This window comes from Stomoxys calcitrans, chromosome 4 (genome assembly GCF_963082655.1).
Source record: "Stomoxys calcitrans chromosome 4, idStoCalc2.1, whole genome shotgun sequence".
NCBI classification, from domain to species: Eukaryota; Metazoa; Arthropoda; class Insecta; order Diptera; family Muscidae; genus Stomoxys; species Stomoxys calcitrans.
The window spans coordinates 174,399,890-174,424,536 of NC_081555.1; the positions used below are offsets into that span (position 1 = coordinate 174,399,890).

The 24,647-nt window shown below is 40.0% G+C and overlaps 1 protein-coding gene across 2 annotated transcripts in view; it reads left to right on the top strand.

Moving 5' to 3' along the window:
• LOC106081080 (solute carrier family 53 member 1) overlaps window positions 1-24,647 on the top strand; it is a 42,134-nt gene that overhangs the window by 13,470 nt on the left and 4,017 nt on the right. For both annotated transcript variants that reach the window (XM_059366620.1, XM_013242798.2), the window contains exons 2-6: window positions 14,367-14,460; window positions 14,518-15,178; window positions 20,082-20,452; window positions 20,524-20,866; window positions 20,943-21,112. In XM_059366620.1, coding sequence (XP_059222603.1) covers window positions 14,392-14,460; window positions 14,518-15,178; window positions 20,082-20,452; window positions 20,524-20,866; window positions 20,943-21,112 — 1,614 coding nt within the window. In that variant the 5' untranslated portion in view covers window positions 14,367-14,391. The remainder of the gene's footprint in view (window positions 1-14,366; window positions 14,461-14,517; window positions 15,179-20,081; window positions 20,453-20,523; window positions 20,867-20,942; window positions 21,113-24,647) is intronic.

Sequence of the window (24,647 nt, forward strand, 5' to 3'; positions counted from 1 at the left end):
TGGCTGAACAGTTCAAAATTTACCTGTTCTGGTAAATTTTGAAATGTCCCAGAGAATTGTACAGCAAACGAGAGAGAAGCCGGAGGCTCTCGGATTTCTGGAGGCTCAAGAAATCAAGATCCCGCAACGGTTTAAATGGCAGCTATATCAGGTTATGGATCGATTTGATCCATTTTTGGCACAGTTGTTAGAAGAATGCGAAATATCAAGCAATTCGGATAAGAATTGTGCCCTCTAATGGCTCAAGACGTCAAGATGCATGATCGGTTTATATGGTAGCTATATCAAAACATGGACCGATATAGCCCATTTAAAATCCCAACTTACATTAATAAGAAGTGTTTGTGCAAAATTTCAAGCGGCTAGCTTTATTCCTTCGAGAGTTAGCGTGCTTTCGACATACAGACGGACGGACGGTCAGGCGGACATAGCTAGATCGACTCAAAATGTCATGACGATCAAGGTGTTACAAACAGAATAACAAAATTAGTGTACCTCCATCCAATGGTGGAGGGTATTATTGTTTTTCTCATCTATATCTGATACTAGCTGAATCGGGCCCGCTCCGTTGCGCCTTCTTTTACTTTATATGGAACAAAATTATGCTTTAGATATTTATTTTCGACAATTCAAGAGCTTTAAGTGAAATATCATGCTACAAAAATAGTATTTGTATGTATATCGCTTGGCTAACAGTTAAACAATTTTGATGCCTTTAACTGAATCCCTTTACTGATTTATGAATTCGCTCATCGGGTTTAGGGTCATTGAAGTTTGGATGTTAGATGTACTCCATTCTTAAGGGACTTTATTTGAGCCCGATATTATCATGGGGATTATGGGAGTAAGAAGGCTCCCAGGGTGGCAGTTGGTGGGTTTAGGGGGTGGTGTGGAAACGTGGTCCCGAAAGTGGGTATGAATTTCGTGACCTACTTCCAAATACCTTTTATTTGAGTCCCATATTGCCTTGACCCACAAATATGTATGTCCGATTTATGGTTGTTTTCGGGGTGAGTTGGTCCCCAGACACTTGGCATTGAAAAAATATCCGCTTCGTGCTCTTCTCTCAAATACCATTTATTTTAATCCCATATTGCCATTGGTTAGAGGGAAGTTTATGGGATGAGGCGTACCCCAATCACTTTGCCCCAAAATTGGTTATCATATTTGTTTTCTAATACCTAATACCTTTTTAATACCTTTAATTTGGTCAGTAAATTTGTACTCTTGGAGAAGGGGCGATGCCCATGGTGCCACATTTGGATATCAGATTCGTATTCTACACTCAAATACCTTTACTTGAGCACCATATTACGATGGTCAATAAATAATTGCTGTTTGTGGGGTGTTTTTGGGAAGGGGTAGACCCCCAGAAAATTTGTCCTGAAAATGGGTATACATTTCCTGCTCTACTTCCCAATACTTTTCATTTGAGCCCCACATTGACGTGGACGGTATATATGTCCGATGTAGGTGTTTTGGAGAGTTGTCCCCCAAACACTTAGCCCTGAAGATAAACCAGCATCGTGCTCTACTCTTAAATATCATTTATTTGAACCCCATATAGCCATAGAACTCAAAGTTGGGTATCAAATTCGTTTTCTAATATCAAATGCCTTTCATTTAAACCCCTTATTGCAAAAGTCAGAAAATATATCCGCTTTGTGGAGAAGTCCACTCTCTTTAAGACCCAAATTGCCATGGTGAGCAAATACGTCCTATTTGGGGGTTGTTATGGGGGTGGGACGTCCCCTAGAATTTTGGTCCCGAATGTTCCACATTTGGATATCATACTCGTATTCCACCCTCAAATACCTTCTATTTGAGCCCCATATTGTGATGGGCAGTAAATAAGTCCTGTTTGGGGATGTTTTTAGGGAGGGATGGTCCCCCAAGACTTGGTCGCACATTTTGGTATCAGATTCGTATTCTACTTGTTAATATCTTCCAGTTGAGACCCATATCGTCATGATCGGTAAATATGTCCCATTTAGGGATGTTTTGGGGGTTGGGGAGGTCCCCCCAAATACTTGGTCCCAAATTTGGGTATCAGATTCGTATTCTTCTCTTAAATACCTTTCATATGAGTCCCATATTGTTGTGATTGGTCTATATATATGTTTGGTAGGTTTTGGGGTGGGGCGTCCCCCCTAGGTACCCCATCCGAAATTTGGATACCAAAATTTTGTTTTTAGGTTACTATAAAAGAGCACATAAAATTTCGATTAAATCTTCGAGATCTGGAGTTTCTGAAAATAAGGGTAAAGAGAAAGGTCCGCCCCCTTCGGATATCAAAAATGTAGTACCCTATTTTCACCACGGGATCATTATGCACCATTTGTGAAAATATCAAGAAAATCGTTTGAACCATTTTTGAGTCTATACGGAACAGACAAACAAACAAACACAATTTAATTTTTATGTAAGATTAGTTGAATTAGCATCACTTTTTGCTGTTTAAATATCAAAAATATCTCTCGTGCATGGTAGCGTGCAAATAATCTCGAGCAATTCCAATCTGATAAGAGATGAGTGTGGGTAGAAATTACCCCTCTTCAGTTTCATTTCAATACAAACAATTGCCTCCTTGCCTGCATCCCCTAACTAGTGGACGATAGGCAATTACAAAAAGATATTTTGTTCTAATTACAAGATAACCAACTAAAGGTAAATATAAACAAAGGTTTTTGTGATTTTAAAAATGGGAAACAGACTCACAGACCACCTCACCCTCTACAAACAGAAGATATGGTGATGCGGGTTTGTTTTTATAACATCTGAACACCACCAGGTTAGCTGTTGTGTGCGATTATATTCCTTCTCAATGTTGACAATGTCAATTGCATGCAATTTTAGTTTCTATTGAATGAATGTCTTTTTTTTCCATGATCATAAAAAATAAAATTTTAATTAACACTTCTCTGGGAATGTCAATATTGTTTTAGATATCGTTATACCCAGTGAACCAAATGTCTGATGTCAATAAATTCTAAACAAATTCTCAACTCATCCGACAAAATCTTTTCGAGTTCGTTTCGAATTCTGTTCGACTTTCTGAAGGAAGTTTTATTGCAATAGCTCGGAGAGAAATCTTAACAATGTCTGTTGTGCTAAGGAATTTTTGTTCCGACAGTTCTGAGAGAATTCTGTATAATGTCTAACGGGGTTCAGACATTATGGGTCTCTTTGATCCACTAAGAATTTGTCTTCCGACATTTCGGAGAGAAATCTGATTTGCGATTTCGATGTTTTTTTTGTGCTTCAGTTTGTTTTATAGCGATGCACAATATTTGTTGGGCCGTTAGTGATTATTGTTCCGACAGTTCGGAACGAATTCTGAACGATCTCTGGACATTACTTCGGAGGATTTTTTTGTTAACTTCCTAAACAGTCTGTACTTTCTGTTATACCGCTAATAGTTTACACGAAAGAATACTAAATTTGTTGTGTTCACCTCATTATGTGTTTGGCCTATGGTTTTTTTTGCTAGTAGTCGACCATCATTTATAGGTGTTGGGCGGTTTTTATGCGTGTGTATTTCTTAAAAAAAATTAATTTATATAATTTATTTTGGGGACACTTCGCCCTGAATCCTGGCGAGAACATCGGAGAATTTGCCCCTTCTCGGTTCTTGGTGGTAATGTTCTTCTTATTAGGGGAGGGATGACACCTCAGATATTTTGACTGAAAAATGGATATCAAATTCGTGCTTCACTTCCAAATCCCCTTAATTTGAGCCCCATATTGCCATGGCTGGTAAATATGAACCGTTTGGAGTGTTTTTTGAAGCTGGGGCGGCCACCGGCACTTTGCACTGAAAATAGGTTCAGTTTAGGGTGTGCTTTAGAGCGTACCCCAAAACACTTGGCACCAAAATTGGATATCAAATTCGTTTTTTACTGTCAAATACCTTTTATTTGAGTCCCATATTGTCATAATGGGTCAAATAACCTATTTGACGTATCTTTAGGAGGAAAAGTGCCACCTAGACTTGAACGCAAATTTTAATGTCATATTCGTAATCTACTCCCTAATACCTTTCATTTGAGTCCCATATAGCCATGGTCGGCTAATATGCCCGTTTGGGGGTATTTGGGGGTGGGCAACCTTCCATTACTTGAACCTAATGTTTTACGCCATATTTGTAATCTACTGCCTAATACTTTTCATTTGAGTCCCATATTGACATGAACTTCGAATATATCTATTTAGAGGAGTTTTGGGGTTGGGGGGCCCGCTGGGTACTTGGAACCAAATTTTAACACCATATTCGTTTTCTCCAATACCTTTCATTTGATACCCTTATTGTGCCCATCGGACCACTTTCGGATATGGGTGGCGTTTTTGGGGTAAGGGGGAGGGTCCGCCTCCACCCATTATCTAAAAATTATATAGCCTAAGTTTACTTCCAGACAAACGTACATAATCTATGAAAATTTTAAGAAAACCGGTTCAGCCAAGTATCATCTAGTCATAATGGGTCCAATGGCGTTTTTGAGGGGTGGCGTGACCCCCTATACTTCGATTTAATTTTGTATGCCAGATTCGAAATCTACTCCCGAATACCTTTTATTTGAGCCCCATATTGAAATAAACGTCCAATATGTCTGTTTGCGGGTTGGGGCGGCCCGATGGGTACTTAGACTCAAATTTTGATACCATATTCGTATTCCACTCTCCAATACCATTCATATGATACCTATATTGTCTCGATCGGTCCACGTTTGATTTTGGGTTGTGTTTTTGGTATTAGGGGGAGGGTTCGCCCACCTCCCGATATCAAAAAATTATATATTTCCTTCCAGAACAACCTACACAATCTGTGAAAATTTCAATGTAATCGGTTCAGCCGTTTTTGAGACTATACAGATCTTATAAGACATTATTCGATAAGACGTATTCGGATGAATTTGCAAACTTTCATACAGACTTCTGACTGAATTCTGAACGTTTGGTTCGCTGGGTAGTTCTAAGTCGACGGTTTGTTTTATGTGTGGTTATAACAAATATTTATGTCAAATATAATGCATTATTTTTTTCATTAAATATTTATTTGATAAGCTAATGTCAATATCTTGGCTTTTTTTAATGCCATGAAGAACTTTTGAATTTTTAATAGGGAAAAGTCATATAAATATGTTTTAAATTTTTTAGTTGTGCGAAAATATGATTTTTGTCCCCAGAAAATGCTGTTGAAGCGTTCAAAAACCATGTTTTGGAGTTGTCTCAAAAAGTGTTTTGAAAATTGGTTTGAACGCATGCAAAAGTGTTTAAGTAATGCTGGAGGATATTTTTTATATAGCAGCTTTACAGGGCACAATATGGGACTAAAATGTTGTTTTTGTTGTTGTGGTGTGTTAAGTTCCATCTTTCGTGTGCTTGAGTTTATTAAATAACTAGGTCCAGAATCTCAGCAACTAAAGTGGGGTGGTATCTGGGTCTGAGATGAGTGGGCCTGGCTGGACGGTTAAACATGAAACGTGTGTCGTGTGGTCCCTGGTCACAATCGAGACATACATCCTGCACGTTGACATCAATCCTTGTTCTGTAGTAGTTGAGGCGGCTGCATCTGCCGGATCATAATGGGAAGCGGTTGTTCTCCAAGGACAACATTTACCCGGTAGCTATTCAGAAGAAGACAGAAGAAGAATCTATATGACCTTAAAACGAGAGATCAGTCTTTATGGCAGCTATACCCAAATCTGGACTGATCTAGGCCAAATTGATGAAGGCTATCAAAGGGCCTAACACAACTCACTGTCTCAAATTTTAGCAAAATCGGATAATTAATGTGGCTTTTATGGGCCTAAAACCCTAAATCGGCGGATCGGTCTATATGGCAGCTATATCCAAATCTGGACCCATCTGGGCCAAATTGAGGATGGATGTCGAAGGGCCTAACAAAACTCACTGTTCGAAATTTCAGCAAAATTGGATAATAAATGTGGCTTTTATGGGCCTAAGACCCTAAATCGGCGGATCGGTCTATATGGGGGGCTATATCAAGATATAGTCCGATATAGCCCATCTTCGAACTTATGCCTAACAAAACTGACTGTCCCAAATTTTAGCAAAATCGAATAATTAATGTGGCTTTTATGGGCCTAAGACCCTATATCGGCGGATCGGTCTATATGGCAGCTATATCCAAATCTAGACCCATCTGGCCCAAATCGAGGATAGATGTCGAAGGGTCTAACAAAACTCACTGTTCGAAATTTCAGCAAAATTGGATAATAAATGTGACTTTTATGGGCCTAAGACCCTAAATCGGCGGATCGGTCTATATGGGGGGCGTATATCAAGATATAGTCCGATATAGCCCATCTTCGAACTTAACCTGCTTATGGACAAAAAAAGAATCTGTGCAAAATTTCAGCTCAATATCTCTATTTTTAAAGACTGTAGTGTGATTTCAACAGACAGACGGACGGACATGGCTAGATCGTCTTAGATTTTTAAGCTGATCAAAAAAATATTTATATTTTTTAGGGTTGGAAATGGATACTTCGATGTGTTGCAAACGGAATGACAAAATGAATATAAACTTTTTATAGAGTCTAGACAATGTGGTGTGCTTGAATGTATAAGGGCAGGTTACAACGATTGCGATTTCGGCCTTGCCAAGGGCCTCATCAGGTTGTTATGCAACTAAAAGATTACATGCTCTCACCTACTCACTAATTAGTGAACATTGCAATGTTAGAAGCATGCCTTTTGAAAGAAAAGTTGGGTTTTGTTAGTCAATCTTTTCTTATAACACAATAAGAAAAAAAAAATCCAACAGCCAATATCTCCTAATTTTCTTAATGCGCTATAAGAAAATGTTGACTAACCAGACACAATATGTTTTTATTTTTTAAGTGTTATATCTAAACCTATATAACGAATGACAATAATTAATTTTTTATTTATCACATTTTGGTATCAACAACTTTGAATAATTTGTAAAAATGACGTAGGTCCAAATAATGCTACAAGGGTTAATTATCTTCAAATATACCAGATAAGATATTCAACTGTCATTTGGTTTTTTTTTATTTATTTTGAATCTTCAAAAAAAAAAACGAAATCTTTCCATGGAAAGATGATACCAACTCCTAATACCATTTGCTTAATATGTCATAATTTTAGCACCTCACTGTCAAAATTGAATAGATAACAAACTGACGTATGATGGATGTCGAAACGAAGATAAGAACTTTGACGGTATAATGAATGAGCGCCGTCAATTAATAAAAATAACATAAATTTGTTAATTCGCCACAATTTGCTACAATGTGATGGCAATTCGTTATCGACCAAACATTAGTTCGTTACTCGGATAGTTGTTGTGACGACAGACACACTTTTTTTCAATTAATGAGGCATGTTTTTTTTTTTTTTGCTTAGAAAGGAACAAGCGATTTCATTCATTTAGTGACATGCTTTCTAATATTGATAGTAAACGTTGGATAATTCTAAAGTCGAAACGATAAAATAAAGACAACTTAGTTTCTCAAGACAGTATCCATTAATTTTTGAGGGATCATAAATGGGTCTTTTTATTTGCCTTAACTAAAATTATCGCAGTCATTTGGAAATCATTGAGTACACATTTCCCATTTCACTAATATACTTGACATGTTTTTTGCGTTATAATTTGCAACACTTCGTGTTCAATATTCATCATCGTTTTAATTAACAATTATTCAATTATCTGTACTCAAATTTTATTTAGAATTTTTTGGAAATTTTGGTCAATTTATCAAAACCGTTTTGAATAGAAAATTGTAATAAAATGCTCCATGATATGATATTACGTCCAATAATCTTATTAATAAACTGCGAAAAAATTCATTATTTAGGTTTTTTGTTTGTGGGACGGCTTAATGATACTTTGCTTCAAATCTTGCTCTCAGCTTCGTACTTTGTTCACAAGTAACTTTTATAAAGTCAATATTGTCAACGTTTCCGTTGGGGATCTGGCGTTCGCTTTAAGTCACTATATCGTATTTGATGTTATACAGTAGTGGCAGTCCGTTAAAGTTTCTCTTAGACAAATTTTAGTTCATTGTTATAGCTACAGTACCGACAGACCAAAGCCTGGTGGGAATAGAATCAACGTACCCCGCAATGGAAATCCGAGCTCGATACCATGTCAGTTTACTATAAAGCTAAAAAAAAAAAACAATAAGAAAAGGCAAAATTCGGGCATAGCCGACTATATAATACCCTACACCACCCTGTGTACGTAGTATTTTTTATATCTCGAAATCTAGTCAGACTTTATTTTGGATACCTATTGAAATATCAAATAGAACATTGTAAGATTTTCCTACGGTAGGACAACAAATTTGGATTTACACATCGTTAAAAGGCCATATCAGATAAAATATTATGTGAGAGTTATATCCAAACCTGTGCCAATTTTGATGACTCATACTGGGACATCAAATAGAACATCTCACGCCACCAAAGGATGGGGATATGTTAATTTTGTTATTCCGTTTGCAACACATCGAAATATTCACTTCCGACCCTATAAAGTATATATATCCTTGATCATCGTAAAAATCTAAGACGATCTAACCATGTCCGTCCGTCTGTCTGTTGAAATCAAATCAGCTGTCATATAGACCGATCCGCCGATTTAGGGTCTTTGGCCCATAAAAGCCACATTAATTATCTGATTTTGCTAAAATTTGGGACAGTGAGTTGTGTTAGGCCACTCGACATCTTTCTTTAATTTGACTCAGATCGGTCCAGATTTGGATATAGCTGCCATATAGACCGATCTCTCGATTTAAGGCTTTGGGCACATAAAAGGCGCACTTATTGTCCGATATCGCCGAAATTTGAAAGAGTGAGTTGTGTTGGGACCTTTGACACCCTTCTTCAATTTGGCCCAGATCAGTTCAGATTTGGATATAGCTGCCACATAGACCGATCTCTCGATTTAAGGTTTTGAGGCGCATTTATTGTTCGATGTCGCCGAAATTTGGGACAGTGAGTTAAGTTAAGCTCCTCGACATACTTCTGAAATATGGCCCAGATCGGTTCAGATTTGGATATAGCTGCCATATAAACGGACCTCTCGATTTAAGGTTTTGAGGTCATAACAGTCGTATTTATTGTCCGATATCGCCGAAATTTGGGACAGTAAATTAAGCTACTCGAAATACTTCTGCAATATGGCCCAGATCGGTTCAGATTTGGGTATAGCTGCCATATAGATCGATCTCTTGATTTAACGTCTTGGCCCCATAAAAGGCGCATTTATAATCTGATTGCATTGAAGTTTGACACAGTGACTTATATTAGGCTTTTCGACATCCGTGTCGTATATGGTTCAGATCGGTTTATTTTTAGATATAGCTACTAAAAAGATCAATATTTTATTATACATAATTGAAAAATTACTTGTACTTGTTGTACCGTTTACGGCCGAAGGCGTTCGGTAATAGTTTGCATGCGTTTTGCATAAAGCAAAACAAAACAGCTAACACATTTTCCAACATTGGCGGTATGTTTACGAGAGCAAAACCAGGCCTTAACTCGTGTGGGCAATTAAAACAATCCTGCTATTAACCAATTAGTACGACAAAAGCTGTTTCAACTATTCAGTGTCATTTTGTGTCACAGGTTGTTATTGTAGTTGTTATAGCTACTATTCATGTGGAGGTGGCGATCCTCGCCAAGCTCCTGTATGTGAACATGCTCGTTCCGGTCCAAAGGACCGATCGCCGCGGGAACAAGGTTATTAATTGGCGCCAATAACTCACCTTGTCATATCGAGCAACATAGGCACTCAGTATTTGTGCAAAAGCCAGTGTCGCCCGGCCTCTCACTGAGACTCTCCACTCGATACCGCTGATTGTCCGCGACTGCCGTTGCAGCTACTCCGTATGGAGCATTCCACTATCCACAGCCTGTGGACGCACCCGGTAGCTCGCAGCTTAGTTTCTCGTGACAGCAGTGAACACTACACAGATCGGACCTCAATGTTCCAGCCTGTGTGGTGCTATCCCGTAGCAAGGGATCTTTAACCACACAATAATTTCATTGACTTTTGGTATTTAATTGCGATATTTATTATTTGCTTTTGAGTCTAGTGCCATAAACTTATATATTTTCAATTTCCTCTTAATTATTAGAATGCAATTATTAAAATAATTGTTTGATTACATTTTTGTTTTGCTTACCTTCGATGAGGTGTCGCTTCCGTGGTAATTACATTTGCACCAAATATCATTTCGAACACTTTACAAATTGCAAAGAAACCTTTTTGTTTGTGTTTTTTCATTTGTTTGGCGGGGGACTTTCTTTTGAATTCATTAATTAGACTATTTTAGGAAAATCGTTTTGTCATATTTTTTGTCTGTGGTATGCTTCGTTGATTGCCTGCTTGAATAAGAAGGGGGCTTGTTTGTTGGGGTTCTTTTATGGCAGAGGAATTTGTTTTTGGTCGATTACATCAATTTGATTTTAGCCTATATAAATGGCACTTACATAAATTTTATGATTAAACTAAACAATAATGACAAATATGCATATGTACGAAGATTTGCAAATGTAAATATACAAAAGTGAATATATTTTTCATGATTGTTATTTGTTGTTGTTGTTATTTCAAATTAATCAGCAAAAACGTACATAGTGCTAAATTGGCTTACGCTGCTATGTATGTATGCATATAGTATAAAAATACCTGTCATATTTGTGATTAAATAAATTTGTTTCTTATTTGAGCTAATATAAAACACACACACACACATACACACATCTTTCTATTAATATTATTAAGATGCACAGTGGTATAAGAAGCAAACAAAGTGGAAACAAGTAAAAGCGTGCTAAGTTCGGCCTGGCCGAATCTTATATACCCTCCACCATGGATCGCATTTGTCGAGTTCTTTTCCCGGCATCTCTTCTTAGGCAAAAAAGGATATAAGAAAAGAGTTGCTCTGCTATTAAAACGATATCAAGATATGGTCCGGTTCGGACCACAATTAAATTATATGTTGGAGACCTGTGTAAAATTTCAGCCAATTCGTATAAGAATTGCGCCCATTGGGGCTCACGAAGTAAAATAGAGAGAAAGATTTATATGGGATCTGTATCGGGCTATAGACCGATTCAGACCATAATAAACACGTTTGTTGATGGTCATGAGAGGATCCGTCGTACAAAATTTCAGGCATATCGGATAATAAATGCGACCTCTAGGGGTCAAGAAGTCAAGATCCCAGATCGGTTTATATGGCAGCTATATCAGGTTATGAACCGATTTGAACCTTATTTGACACAGTTGTTGAAAGTAAAAATAAAATACGTCAAGCAAAATTTCAGCCAAATCGGATAGGAATTGCGCCCTCTAAAAGCTCAAGAAGTCAAATCCCCAGATCTGTTTATATGACAGCTATATCAGGTTATGGACCGATTTCAACCATACTTGGCACAGTTGTTGGATATAATAACGAAACACGTCGTGCGAAATTCCATTCCAATCGGATAAGAATTGCGCCCTCTAGAGGCTCAAGAAGTCAAGACCCATGATCGGTTTATATGGCAGCTATATCAGGTTATGGACCGATTTAAACCATACTTGGCACAGTTGTTGGGTATCATAACAAAACACGTCGTGCGAAATTCCATTCCATTCGGATAAGAATTGCGCCCTCTAGAGGCTCAAGAAGTCAAGACCCATGATCGGTTTATATGGCAGCTATATCAGGTTATGGACCGATTTGAACCATACTTGGCACAGTTGTTGGATATAATAACAAAACACGTCGTGCAAAATTTCATTTCAATCGGATAAGAATTGCGCACTCTAGAGGCTCAAGAAGTCAAGACCCAAGATCGGTTTATATGGCAGCTATATCAGGTTATGGACCGATTTCAATCATACTTGGCACAGTTGTTGGATATCATAACAAAACACGTCATGCAAAATTTCATTCTGATCGGATAAGAATTGCGCACGCTAGAGGCTCAAGAAGTCAAGACCCAAGATCGGTTTATATGGCAGCTATATCAGATTATGAACCGATTTGAACCATACTTGGCACAGTTGTTGGATATCATAGCAAAACACGTCGTGCAAAATTTCATCCCAATCGGATAAGAATTGCGCACTCTAGAGGCTCAAGAAGTCAAGACCCAAGATCGGTTTATATGGCAGCTATATCAAAACATGGACCGATATGGCCCATTTACAATACCAACCGACCTACACTAATAAGAAGTATTTGTGCAAAATTTCAAGCGGCTAGCTTTACTCCTTCGGAAGTTAGCGTGCTTTCGACAGACAGACGGACGGACGGACGGACAGACGGACGGACATGGCTAGATCGACATTAAATGTCACGACGATCAAGAATATATATACTTTATGGGGCTCAGACGAATATTTCGAGTAGTTACAAACAGAATGACGAAATTAGTATACCCCCCATCTTATGGTGGAGGGTATAAAAAGTAAATTTTTATACATTGTACTTTGGAGAAATAAAAAAAAAGTAAGAGCGTGCTAAGTTCGGCCTGGCCGAATCTTATATACCCTTCACCATGGGCCGCATTTGTCGAACTCTTTCCCGGCATCTCTTCTTAGGCAAAAAAGGATATAAGAAAAGATTTGCTCTGCCATTAGAGCGATATCAAGATATGGTGCGGTTTGGACCACAATTAAATTATATGTTGGAGACCTGTGTAAAATGTCAGCCAATTCGAATAAGAATTGCGCCCTTGGGGGCTCAAGAAGTAAAATAGAGAGATCGATTTATATGGGAGCTGTATCGGGCTATAGACCGATTCAGACCATAATAAACACGTATGTTGATGGTCATGAGAGGATCCGTCGTACAAAATATCAGGCAAATCGGATAATAATTGCGACCTCTAGAGGCTCAAGAAGTCAAGATCCCAGATCGGTTTATATGGCAGCTACATCAGGTTATGAACCGATTTGAACCATATTTGGCACTGTTGGATATCATAATAAAATACTTCGTGCAAAAATTCATTCAAATCGGATAAGAATTGCGCCCTCTAGAGGCTCAAGAAGTCAAGACCCAAGATCGGTTTATATGACAGCTATACCAGGTCATGAACCGATTTGAACCATAATTGGCACAGTTGTTGGATATCATAACAAAAAACGTCGTGTAAAATTTCATTCCAATCGGATAAGAATTGCATACTTTAGAGGCTCAAGAAGTTAAGACCCAAGATCGGTTTATATGGCAGCTATATCAAAACATGGGCCAATATGGCCCATTTATAAGAAGTATTTCTGCAAAATTTCAAGCGGCTAGCTTTACTCCTTCAGAAGTTAGCGTGCTTTCGACAGATAGACGGACGGACATGGCTAGATCGACATAAAATGTCGCGACTATCTAGATTATATAAACTTTATGGGGTCTCAGACAAATATTTCGAGTAGTTACTATCCTATCCTATGGTGGAGGGTATAAAAATTTTAAAAAGAATAAGCCGTGTGAGGACTGGTAGAAATATCTGTTTGAAATTTGGAATGGTTAGAGCTGAGATGTTTGCGAGATCGTGTGCAACATTTGACCCTTAGTTGTCCCGGCGCCTTTAGGCAGGCCCCTAAAGGTGGTCACCTCAGTATTTTTTTAGGGCTGACAAATCTTTAATGGTTTTTGAGATATTCGACTCTTAATTTTTTTACAATTTTGACTGATCTATTTTCGTTTGATTTAAGTTCGTGAAAAAATTTACGACTTTGCCGTATATAATTATTCATTAAAAGTTATGTTGTTGTTGTTGTAGCAGTTTGTTGTGTTCTGTCTTTCGTCCGCTTGATTCTGTCGAGTGTCCAGATCGAGGAATTCTGCGACTAAGACGGGGTGCGTCCAGAGGGTTCTGGGTCTGGGTCGAGTGGGTCTGGCTGGGCAGTTAAACAGATGACGTGTGGTCCCTGGCCACAATCGGGGCATACACGTCGGCATCAATCCTTGCTCTCTAGAAGTTGAAGTTAAGTTGATAGAATATTTGAAAAATTTTTTTTTATAAAAAAAATAATTTTTATTAGTTTATTCGATAGCATAAACATTTTGAGGATTTTCTATCTCTCCTTTAACTATTTTAATTATCGAATTCTGTTTATCGCATTGATTGATTAAATGACGTTTTCCCATAGACATCGCCCATGGCGTAGGTTCAATAGCATACTAGACGCCAACCCCACAACAATTGTCGCTGCTATGTCGTCATTTGCAATCAGTAAATATCGCAAAAAAAAAGTTGGCAGTCACACGTTTAAGTTGTTGAAAAAAATTTTAGTTTGTGAATTGTTGTTTTAATTCATTCAAAACTAAAAGAAAATGTAATTGAGTGGTTTTTCTTTTTTTTTTTTGCAGATTCAGCGATTGCTAAGTTAACGCCATGAAGTTTGCCGAACATTTAACGGCGCACATAACGCCGGAATGGCGTAAACAATACATAAATTATGAGGTAAGTTCTGGAGACGTCTAGGCCCCTTCTGTCTACTAATCTGCTTTGTTTTTACAGGAAATGAAAGCCATGTTGTATATGGCCGTGGAGGAGGCCCCCTCAGTGGACAGTGTCGAGGATGAAGTACTTAAACGCCATTTTGCCAATTTCGATGAGAATTTCTTTCACTATTGTGATAAGGAGCTGAAGAAGATCAATACCTTCTATTCGGAAAAGTTGGCCGAGGCCACACGTAAATTTGCCACCTTAAAGGCTGAACTGAAAACCTGTATCGATGAGTCTGAACGCACGGCCAAAAAATCCAAAAATCCCAAAAAGTCTGTCGGTCTGCCGCATCGCAAAGCTCAAGAACTGAAATTAGCCTTCAGTGAATACTATTTGAGCTTGATTCTCCTGCAGAATTATCAAAATCTAAATCATACTGGCTTCCGTAAGATCCTCAAAAAACATGACAAGCTTTTGCGGGTGGACACTGGAGCCAAATGGCGTCAGGATCATGTGGAGGCCTCACATTTCTTTACCAACAAAGACATCGACAACATCATCAATGAGACGGAGACTATGGTCACCAGTGAACTGGAGGGTGGTGATCGTCAGAGGGCCATGAAACGTTTGCGAGTACCCCCATTGGGTGAACAACAGAGTCCTTGGACAACATTTAAAGTGGGTCTCTTTTCGGGTTCGTTTATTGTCTTGGGCATTGTGGTAGTGTTATCGGGTAAGTTTGCGGGCGAACGATAAATCAAATCAATAAATCTGTTCAACTTAATGGGGGCCATTTGCTCAGATAGCTGCTTAACCGTAAAACATGTTAATCCTCTATTATAATAGTTTCTTTAGTCGATTGGTTATCAATTGGTTTAATTGACCTATCAATTTGCTAACTGATATTTTTTTCAATCAACAGTTTCCAAATAACTGATTATTGTTGCGTCTGGAGACTGAACGGGACTGACTGATAAGGGTATACAGGCAAAACCAAACTCTTTGAGCACTTGATATTTTCATCGAATATTATGATATGAATAGGGGATTACCCTTATGCGAAACTTATTATTTAAAAAACATTTTCGACCTAACCTTTACAATTTTGGTAAAATTTTTGCAAAAATTTTATTTAAAATTTTTTTTCTATGAAAATTAAAATGTCTATCGGTATTTAAAAATTCAATTTCTAAGAAATTTTTTGTAAAATAAAATTTTGAAAAAATTATTTGTGAAAAACAAATTTGGAAAAAAAAAATCCTATAATTAAATTCTTCAGTGGATCACTGAAGCGGCACTGTGAAGCCACTGCAATCGGCTTTCTTCTGATTGGTATATCCCATGGCAGAGAAAATTTTATACTCATCACCGAAGGATGGTGGTATATTCATTTTGTCATTCCGTTTGCAACACATGGAAATATACATTTCCGACCCTATAAATATATTCTTGATCAGCGTAAAAATCTAAGACGATCTAGCCAGGTCCGTCCGTCTGTCTGTTAAAATCACGCTACAGTCTTTAAAAATTGAGATATTGAGCTGAAACTTTGCACAGATTCTTTTTTTACCCATAAGCAGGTTAAGATCGAAGATGAGCTATATCGGGCTATATCTTGATATAGCCCCCATATAGACCGATCCGCCGATTTAGGGTCTAGGGCTAATAAAAGCCACATCTATTATCCGATTTTGCTGAAATTTGGGACAGTGAGATGTGTTGGGCTACTCGATATTCTTGTTCAATTTGGCCCAGATTTGGATATAGCTGCCATATAGATTCAAGGTCTTGGACCCATAAAAGGCGCATTTATGGTCCGATCTCGCGGAAATTTGGGACAGTGAGTTGTGTAAGGCCCTTCGAAATCGTTCTTCAATTTGGCCCAAAATGGGTCTAGATTTGGATATATCTGCCATATAGAGCGATCTCTCGATTAAAGGTCTTGGGTCTATAAAAGTCGCATTTATTATCCGATGTCGCCGAAATTTGGGACAGTGAGTTAAGTTAGACCCCTCGACATCTTCCTGGAATATGGCACAGATAGGTTCAGATTTGGATATATATGTGCCATATAAACCTATCTCTCGATTCAAGGTCTTGGGCCCAATATTTTGTTCTACAAAATTCTAGAATATCCGTGTCGAATTTAGGGCAAATCGGACCCTATTTCGATAAAGCTACTATGGGGGCATAAATTACGCATTTTTTTACCGGATTATGACAAAAGGTGGTTCACATATATACCTGAGGTGGTGGGTATCCAAATTTCGGCCCGGCCGAACTTAACGCCTTTATACTTGTTTTTTATAAGATTTTTTTGCCGCTCCATTACCTCCCCTCCCGGCACGTGATAGCTGTGAGCACCACACAGGCTGAAGCATTGAAGTCCGATCTGTATGGTGTTCATTGCTGTTACGAAAAGCTTAGCTGGGAGCTACCGGTTGCGGATAGTGGCGTTCACATGTTGTGGATAGTGGAATGCTCCATACGGAGTAGCTGGAGCTGCAGTCGCGGACAATCAGCAGTATCGAGTGGAGGGCTCAGCGAGAGGCCGGGTGGCACAGGCTCTTGCTTAATGATGCTTGATACGACAAGGCGAGACAAGGCGACAAGGCGACTCACGAAACACGAGACTCTGACGCGAAAATCCCGACTCACGACATTAATCACGACTTACGGGAGAAGCAGGTGAATATTTTTTTCCTTGTGTCTAAAACAGTGGTGGGCAAAAAATAACCACATTGTTACACATTATTGTGTACGTACCCAACACATAAACGCATGTGTAAATGTGCCCACCACTGGTTGTTGTTATTGTTGTAGCAGTGTACACTGAGGCGGCAGCCCTTGCCGATGAAGTACTCTATCGGGTCAATCCGGTACGTGCAACCGGCTGCCAAGGGATGTACCCACCTGTATTTTAACGGATTTTTTTTACCGTTACCGTGAGTCGTAAGAGTCTCGCTGTTCTAGTGTAGTACACTGAGGCGGGAGTCGTAGCCGATGAAGGACTTCATTAGTTCAATCCGGTACCATCGGTACCGGCTGCCATTGGATCTCGTTATCCTCTTGTGACCGTCATTTGAGTCGTGAGTGTTTCAAGGGTCGTGATTTTTCTCGTGCGTCGTGATTTTTCTCGGAGGCGTGATTACTGTCGTGGGCAAGATCAATAGTGTGGTCACTTGAAGCACTGTAACTAGGTGCTGGAAGTGTAAAATTGTGGTATAACATCAAGTCACTCTCCAGCCCCGGTAGAAGGAATGGTAGGACCTCAGTCACATTTGGTAAAAGTGATGCACCAGATTGCTCCACCATCAGTGATAGGGCGCGCAAGAGATTCATTTGTTCTTGTAGCAGTGTTGTGTTCTATCTTTCGTCTGTTTGGTTCTGTTGAATATCCAGATTTAGCAACTCTGCGACTAAGGTGGGGTGCGTCCAGAGGGATCTGGGTCTGAGTCGAGTGGGTAGTTAAACAGGTGACGTGTGGTCCCATGTCAAAATCGGGACAAACATTCTGCATGTTGTCATCAATACTTGTTCTGTACGAGTTGAGTCGGCTGCATCTGCCGGATCGTAATTGAGCCAGAACTACTCTGGTTTGCCGGTAGAGGTCAATTTGTTCCGGTGAAATGGGTGGCGATCGTTCTCCAAGGACCACATTCACTTGGTAGCTATTCACAGCATCTGCATGAATATTGTCTAGACCCGCTTGAGCCATTTGTTGCATGCAAGGGCTCTCAACCGATGAATCAACATCACAATTTAACCTGAACTACTGGATCAAAGACCATACATAGAACGTATTGAGACCAGGCTCAATCCCTTCGGATATTCGGAATTCACAGAAGGTTTTACGTTCAAGTATCACAGCAGCAACCACTGCCAAACTGGTCAAATGTCCGCTATGAGACTTTCCCGGTAGAAGTACGAGAAACGAGACAAAAAGAAAAATTCTAAATAAGGCAAGGAAGCTTCTTGTAGAGGCCGAACTAGACCTTTTGGAGCCGGAAGATGTTGCTGTCATAAGCAGAGCAAATTCATCAAAGGCTCAAACGTCCGGATGGAATATCTATGCTGATGCTTGTTGTTGTTGCTGTCGTAGCCACATTTTCATGTGGAGGTAGCGATCCTCGTCAAGCTACTGTAGGTGAGCAAGCTCGTTTCGGTCCAAAGAACCGATCACCGCGGGAACAGTGTGGGGCCATTGGTTAGTTAAAGGAGGCAATAACTACCCTTGTCATATCAGGCATCATAGGCACTCCGTATTTGTGCATGAGCCGGTGCTGCTCGGCCTCTCACTGAGACTCTCCGCTCGATTTCGCTGATTGTCCGCAAATGCCATTGCAGCCACTCCTTATGGAGTATTCCACTATCCGCAACCTGTGGACGCTCGCAGCTAAGCTTTGAACACCAAACAGATTGGGCCCCAATGCTCCAGCCTGCGTGGTGCTCACAGCTGTCCCGTGTCAGGGATGCTGATGCTCAAGCATATAAGTGAGATGGGAATAAAATACCTGACTGACACCCATAAATTGCTTATCCATACCCTCCTAATACCCGAGGTATGCAAAATAGGTCTGGGGTTACTGTATTAAAGTCAGGTAAATCTGCGGACCATGGGGAGTCATATAGGCCAATCTTTCTACTATCTGCAATTCAAAGACACTTGCATGACGTCTTGCATGACTTACTTAACATATCATCCGCTGTCTGAATGAGAAAAGACCCCATGAACGAACTATCCTCGTAGCCCTTCATAGGTCAATCACACCACATTTATCAAAGACGTCATCGGGTCCGATCTCCCGAACTCGACGAAAAGTTGAGTTGTGAAGTACATATCCAGTCGATCGTTATACGTATAGTTCAGGAAGTTCCTTAGAGTTATCCCATATCCTGTTTAACCTCCGCCTCGTTTAGATCTTTCTATCCACTGCCAGCGTGAAAGTAATACCATATGCGGACTGCTTTTTCCTAGTGATTGGCAATTGCATCGATAGATTGTGGAAACGCATAAATGTTAACTTCCAAGATGTGGCACAATTTTTCAGCAGTTGTAACCTGAAAATCTCGCCCTCAAAATCATAAGCGACACTGTTCACTGATTGGATGTGTGAAGTCACAAAAGTGCGTAATGGTCGATGTGCAGAATATTCCGATAGCTAGTTAAAAATCCATTCTGGAATGTACCCTCGACAACCTCCACTTCGACAGTTAGAACTCCTGTCAGCCCATGCTACTGCAGTTTGCAATACGGCAAGAAACAAGAATAAGGTCCTCATATCTTTGACTGGCAACAATTAGGGAACGGACAAGGAAACCATATTGACAACCTATAAGGCCATTGAAAGACCAGTGATGAACTACGAATCTCTTGTATGGGTCGCAAGACTGAGTGAGACGCAAAGAAGAAGCCTAGCGATTTTTAAAAAAGAGGCATTAATAACCATCTTAGCCTGTCACCAGTTGGCAAAGATGCTCTTTCACCTTAAGAAGCATTGTAAACTTCTGAAAACATGAAAATAATTTTTTTTTTTGAGTTTTCTGGCTTCAAGTAATTGGGGGCCACCACACAACAACAAATATTTATTATAACTAATTATAGTTTGTTTTTTGTGTTTTTTTCTACTCTTTAGCCATATTCCACGACATATCAGGAGAGAACTTAAAAGTCACCTTTCGTCTTTATCGTGGCCCTCTACTAATCATAGAATTCATCTTCCTAATTGGTGTCAACATCTATGGTTGGCGTTCGTCGGGTGTTAATCATGTACTTATCTTCGAATTAGATCCTCGAAATCATCTGTCGGAGCAACATCTCATGGAATTGGCGGCAATATTTGGTGTGATATGGACTCTTAGTATGCTAAGCTATTTATACTCGGCCAGTTTAAGTATACCGGCATTTATAAATCCACTAACACTGACCATCATAATGGTGGCGTTTTTGGTGAATCCTTTTCATGTGCTGCATCATGATGCAAGATTTTGGTTGCTAAGGATATCGGTAAAAAAAATATTCTTAAATAAAAATTTTTAATTGTAATAATTTTTAAAAAAAATTTTTATTTTCTTTAGGGTCGCATGATTGCCGCTCCCTTTTTCCATGTAGGCTTTGCTGATTTCTGGCTGGGCGATCAATTGAATTCCTTGGCCACTGCCTTGTTGGACTTTGAGTATCTGACCTGTTTCTATTTCACCAATGGCAATTGGTTTGAGGCGCGTGATGCCTCAATATGTATGGAAAAGGATTTCATTATACGACCTATATTTAATTGCCTGCCCGCATGGTTTCGTTTTGCCCAGTGCCTACGACGTTATCGTGATACCCGAGAAGCCTTTCCCCATTTAGTGAATGCTGGCAAATATTCAACCACCTTTATGGTGGTCATATTTGCTACACTAAAAAGTTACAACAGTCGTAAGTTCTTAAAGGATATTTGCTTTTCGAAAAGTATTCAGAAATTCTCACTTTTTTTTCTTCTATTTTCCTAAAGGCTACTATTCCAATACTTTTGATAATCCCTATACATGGCTGTGGATAGCATCTTCTGTGATTTCATCATGTTATGCCTACACTTGGGACATAAAAATGGATTGGGGCTTATTCGATAAAAATGCTGGAGAAAACACTTTCCTAAGGGAGGAAATTGTGTACTCATCAACAGTAAGTGCTATTTGACCAAACTCAGAGACATACTTTTGGAGTAATTTTTAGAAATGCGAAGGCTGTGTTGTAGGAGATTCCCTGATTGACAACTAGGTTGTTATATTTGTTGAAAGGGTGGGAACTATGATGTCATTCAATAGGGATCAGAGCGCCAGGACCCCTTTTGAAAAGTTCATTCATTAACTCTGTTGTCACCTTAAATGTGGTAGAAGCGGCGCCCTGTAATACAAAAGTAGAGTTAACTGCAGTAAGGGACAAAGACACTACAACACATTACATGTGTAGGTACGCAAGAACATTATAAACCCATGGGCATTAAATAATGAGCACGTGTGTTAGTATACCCACCACTGGTTTACATGGAAATCATAAAAGATTTCATATTAACATACCCATCTAAAATGGCCCAGAGGACTCCTGCGGCGCAGAGATTAGCATCCAAGATATGAAGCTGAAAACTTAGGTTTAAACCTGATATTCAGCTAAAATAAGTAGTACGCATTAATGTGAGAAAAGGATCACTGGACTTGGCTTGTGTTGTTGCTGGGGTGTAAGTTTATAGCCAAACGAGCATGTTTTGCATTTTCCGATATGGTTTAACCATATTGTACGCTTCAAAATACATACCAGCTGCACTTGGGGTGCTGACAAAGAAAGCAATTGGCCGGTCTGTGGTAAGTTATGTGACGCCAGTGTGGTCTCGTCAGCTATGTGACATACAGTGGAATAATATTCAGATCTGTCAGTATGCCACTAAGACCACCTGTCTAAACAGGGACCATCCAAATCATAATTTTGTGGATAGGTATCCAACCCCCAAAGGAGGCCACTGTAGCGCAGAGGTAAGCATGTCTGCCTATGACGATTTGTCAGCGGTTTGGTTTTCCCCTCCTAATGCTGGCGACATTTGTGAGGTACTTTGCCATGTAAAAACTTCTTCCCAAAGAGGTGTCGCTCTGCAGCACGCCTATCGGACTCGGCTATAAAAAGGAGGTCCCTTATCAGGAGAGATCCCTTATGAGCTAAAAATTAAATCGGACAGCACTCATTGATTTGTGAGAAGTTTGTCCCAGTTTCTTAATGGAATGTTAATGGGCAAATTTTGCATCCACCGCCCTTAGAACCCCTAAGGTAGATCTACATGATCTAGAGCGCGAGGTTTAGCGCGGATCATTGAGGTCCGATCTGTGTGGTGTTCATTGCTGTCACGAGAAGCTTAGCTGCGAGTTACCGGGCACGTCCACAGGTAGCTGATAATGGAACGCTCCAAACGGAGTAGCTGCAATGGCAGTCGCGGACATTCAGCGGTATCGAGTGGAGAGTCTCAGTCAGAGGTCGGTTGGCACCAGCTCTTGTACAAATACGGAGTGCCTATGATGCTCGATATGACAAGGCAAGTTATTGGCGCCTTTAAATAACCCATGGCCACCCTGTTTCCGCGGCGATTGATCCTTTGTTTGCTCACCTACAGGAGCTTGACGAGGATCGCTATCTCCACATGTAATATGGCTACAACAACAACCTCTAGATCAAGCGGCATATCAGTATACGGTAGATATGGCAGACGCGGTACCCGCGGCGATCGGTCCTTTGTTTGCTCACCTACAGGAGCTTTACGAGGTTCGCTATCTCCACATGTAATGTGGCTACAACAACAACTTCTAGATCAAGCGGCATATCAATATACGGTAGATATGGCAGATGCGGTACCTGCGGCGATTGGTCCTTTGTTTGCTCACCTACAGGAGCTTGACGAGGATCATTATCTCCACATGTAATGTGGCTACAACAACAACCTCTAGATCAAGCGGCATATCAATATACGGTAGATAGGGCAGATATGGTGGCAGATGCGGTGAATAGTTATCGTGTGAAAGTGGTTCTTGAACCGCCTCCTATTGCACCTGAAAAAATTGACCTCCCCCGGCAAACCAGAGTAGGTTTGGCTGAATTACAATCCCGGAGATGCAGTCGCCGCAACTTCTACAGAGCAAGGATTGATGCCGACGTGCAGTATGTGTGTCCCGTTTGTAACCTGGGACCAAACGACACCTGTTAAATTGCCCAGCCAGACATAGATCCTTCTGGACATATCACACTTTAATCGCAGAGTTCCTGGATCTAGATATTTAATTGAACCAAGTGAACGAAAAACAACAACTGTCCAGCCCATATGAAGTCTAGAATCCATCTCTTCGTTGAGTTTGGCAATCGGGCTCAATTATGTCATTAAAGATTTTTGTGATTGACTATTTCGAATGCCTTTGAAAAGTTAATGTAACAAAAACGGTTAGTTCATGGGGCCATTTTTGATTCGGCCGGGGCTGTGGTTAGTGCTGTGGAAGTTGCGATCCTCGGCAAGCTCGTTCCGGTTCATCATACCGATCGTAACGAATTTAAGTTGGTTATTGACTATATCGAATGCCTGTGAACGGTCAATGTAACAAAAACGGTTTGTTCATAGGGCCATTTTTGATTCGGCCGGGGCTGTGGTGAGTGCTGTGGAATTTGCGATCCTCGGAAACTCGTTCCGGTTCATCAGACCGATCGTAGCGGCATCATTGTGGGCATTGACGCCAATAAGTCGCATTGTCATATGAGACATCATAGGCACTCAGTATTTAAGCAATAGCCGGTGACGCCCGGTCTCTCATTGAGACTCTCAACTCGAAACCACCCTCCCTGAACAGCACACAGATCGGAGATAAAAGTTCCAGCCTATGTGGTCTTATTTATCCCATGCCGGGCCCATGCTGAAAATCTGCTGAAAGTAGGATCGAATTTAAACTGGACAGAAGGAGTGCCTCTAGTGTTTTTGTGACCGGGGATAGGCCAAATATTGGTCTGTATGTTTCTCCTTGGTCCGTATGGTTCGCTGGTTTGACCTATTTTCCATATTTTAGGTATTACAGGCTTGGAGATGAACAGAATGAGGGTATTGGTTAGGTAATTGATTCACAATTTGCCCACATGATGGGCATTACAAATGCAAATTTGTCCATGAACATTCCATTAAGGAACAAGAGCAAACTTCTCACACGATGAGCATTAGCAATGATATTATCTCAGGGTCTAAGCCTTTGATGACTTCGCCTTTCTTATAAATTCAGCTCCGAATGGCTGTAGTTGCACGTGGCTGCGAACTTCCCTGCCTCCCTTAGAATGCTTCATTTCGCCTTGTCTTTCATTGGGTGCTCGAAAAAATGTCTACTAAAACAAAAAGTTTGCCAGTGAAGGCCAGAGAAATGCCGTCGATAAATTTGGTTAACCCGAAGCCTTTCGGGTCGACCCAGTCCGATTTAAGGGCGTGGGCGACAAACGCGCATGTAACACTGTGGACCAGCAAAACAGTCGGTAGGACGGCGAAAATCCTATAGGGTGATACGGATCGTGAGAGAACAAGGCTATTACCGAAAGGAAGTAAGAAGGAGGTTAGTATAGCTTTTGGTATCAAAACGTGACACATAGGACTACGAACTCACTTATGCAAAATCGGTATGGCACGTGATAGCATGTGTTGGGGATGTGGTGA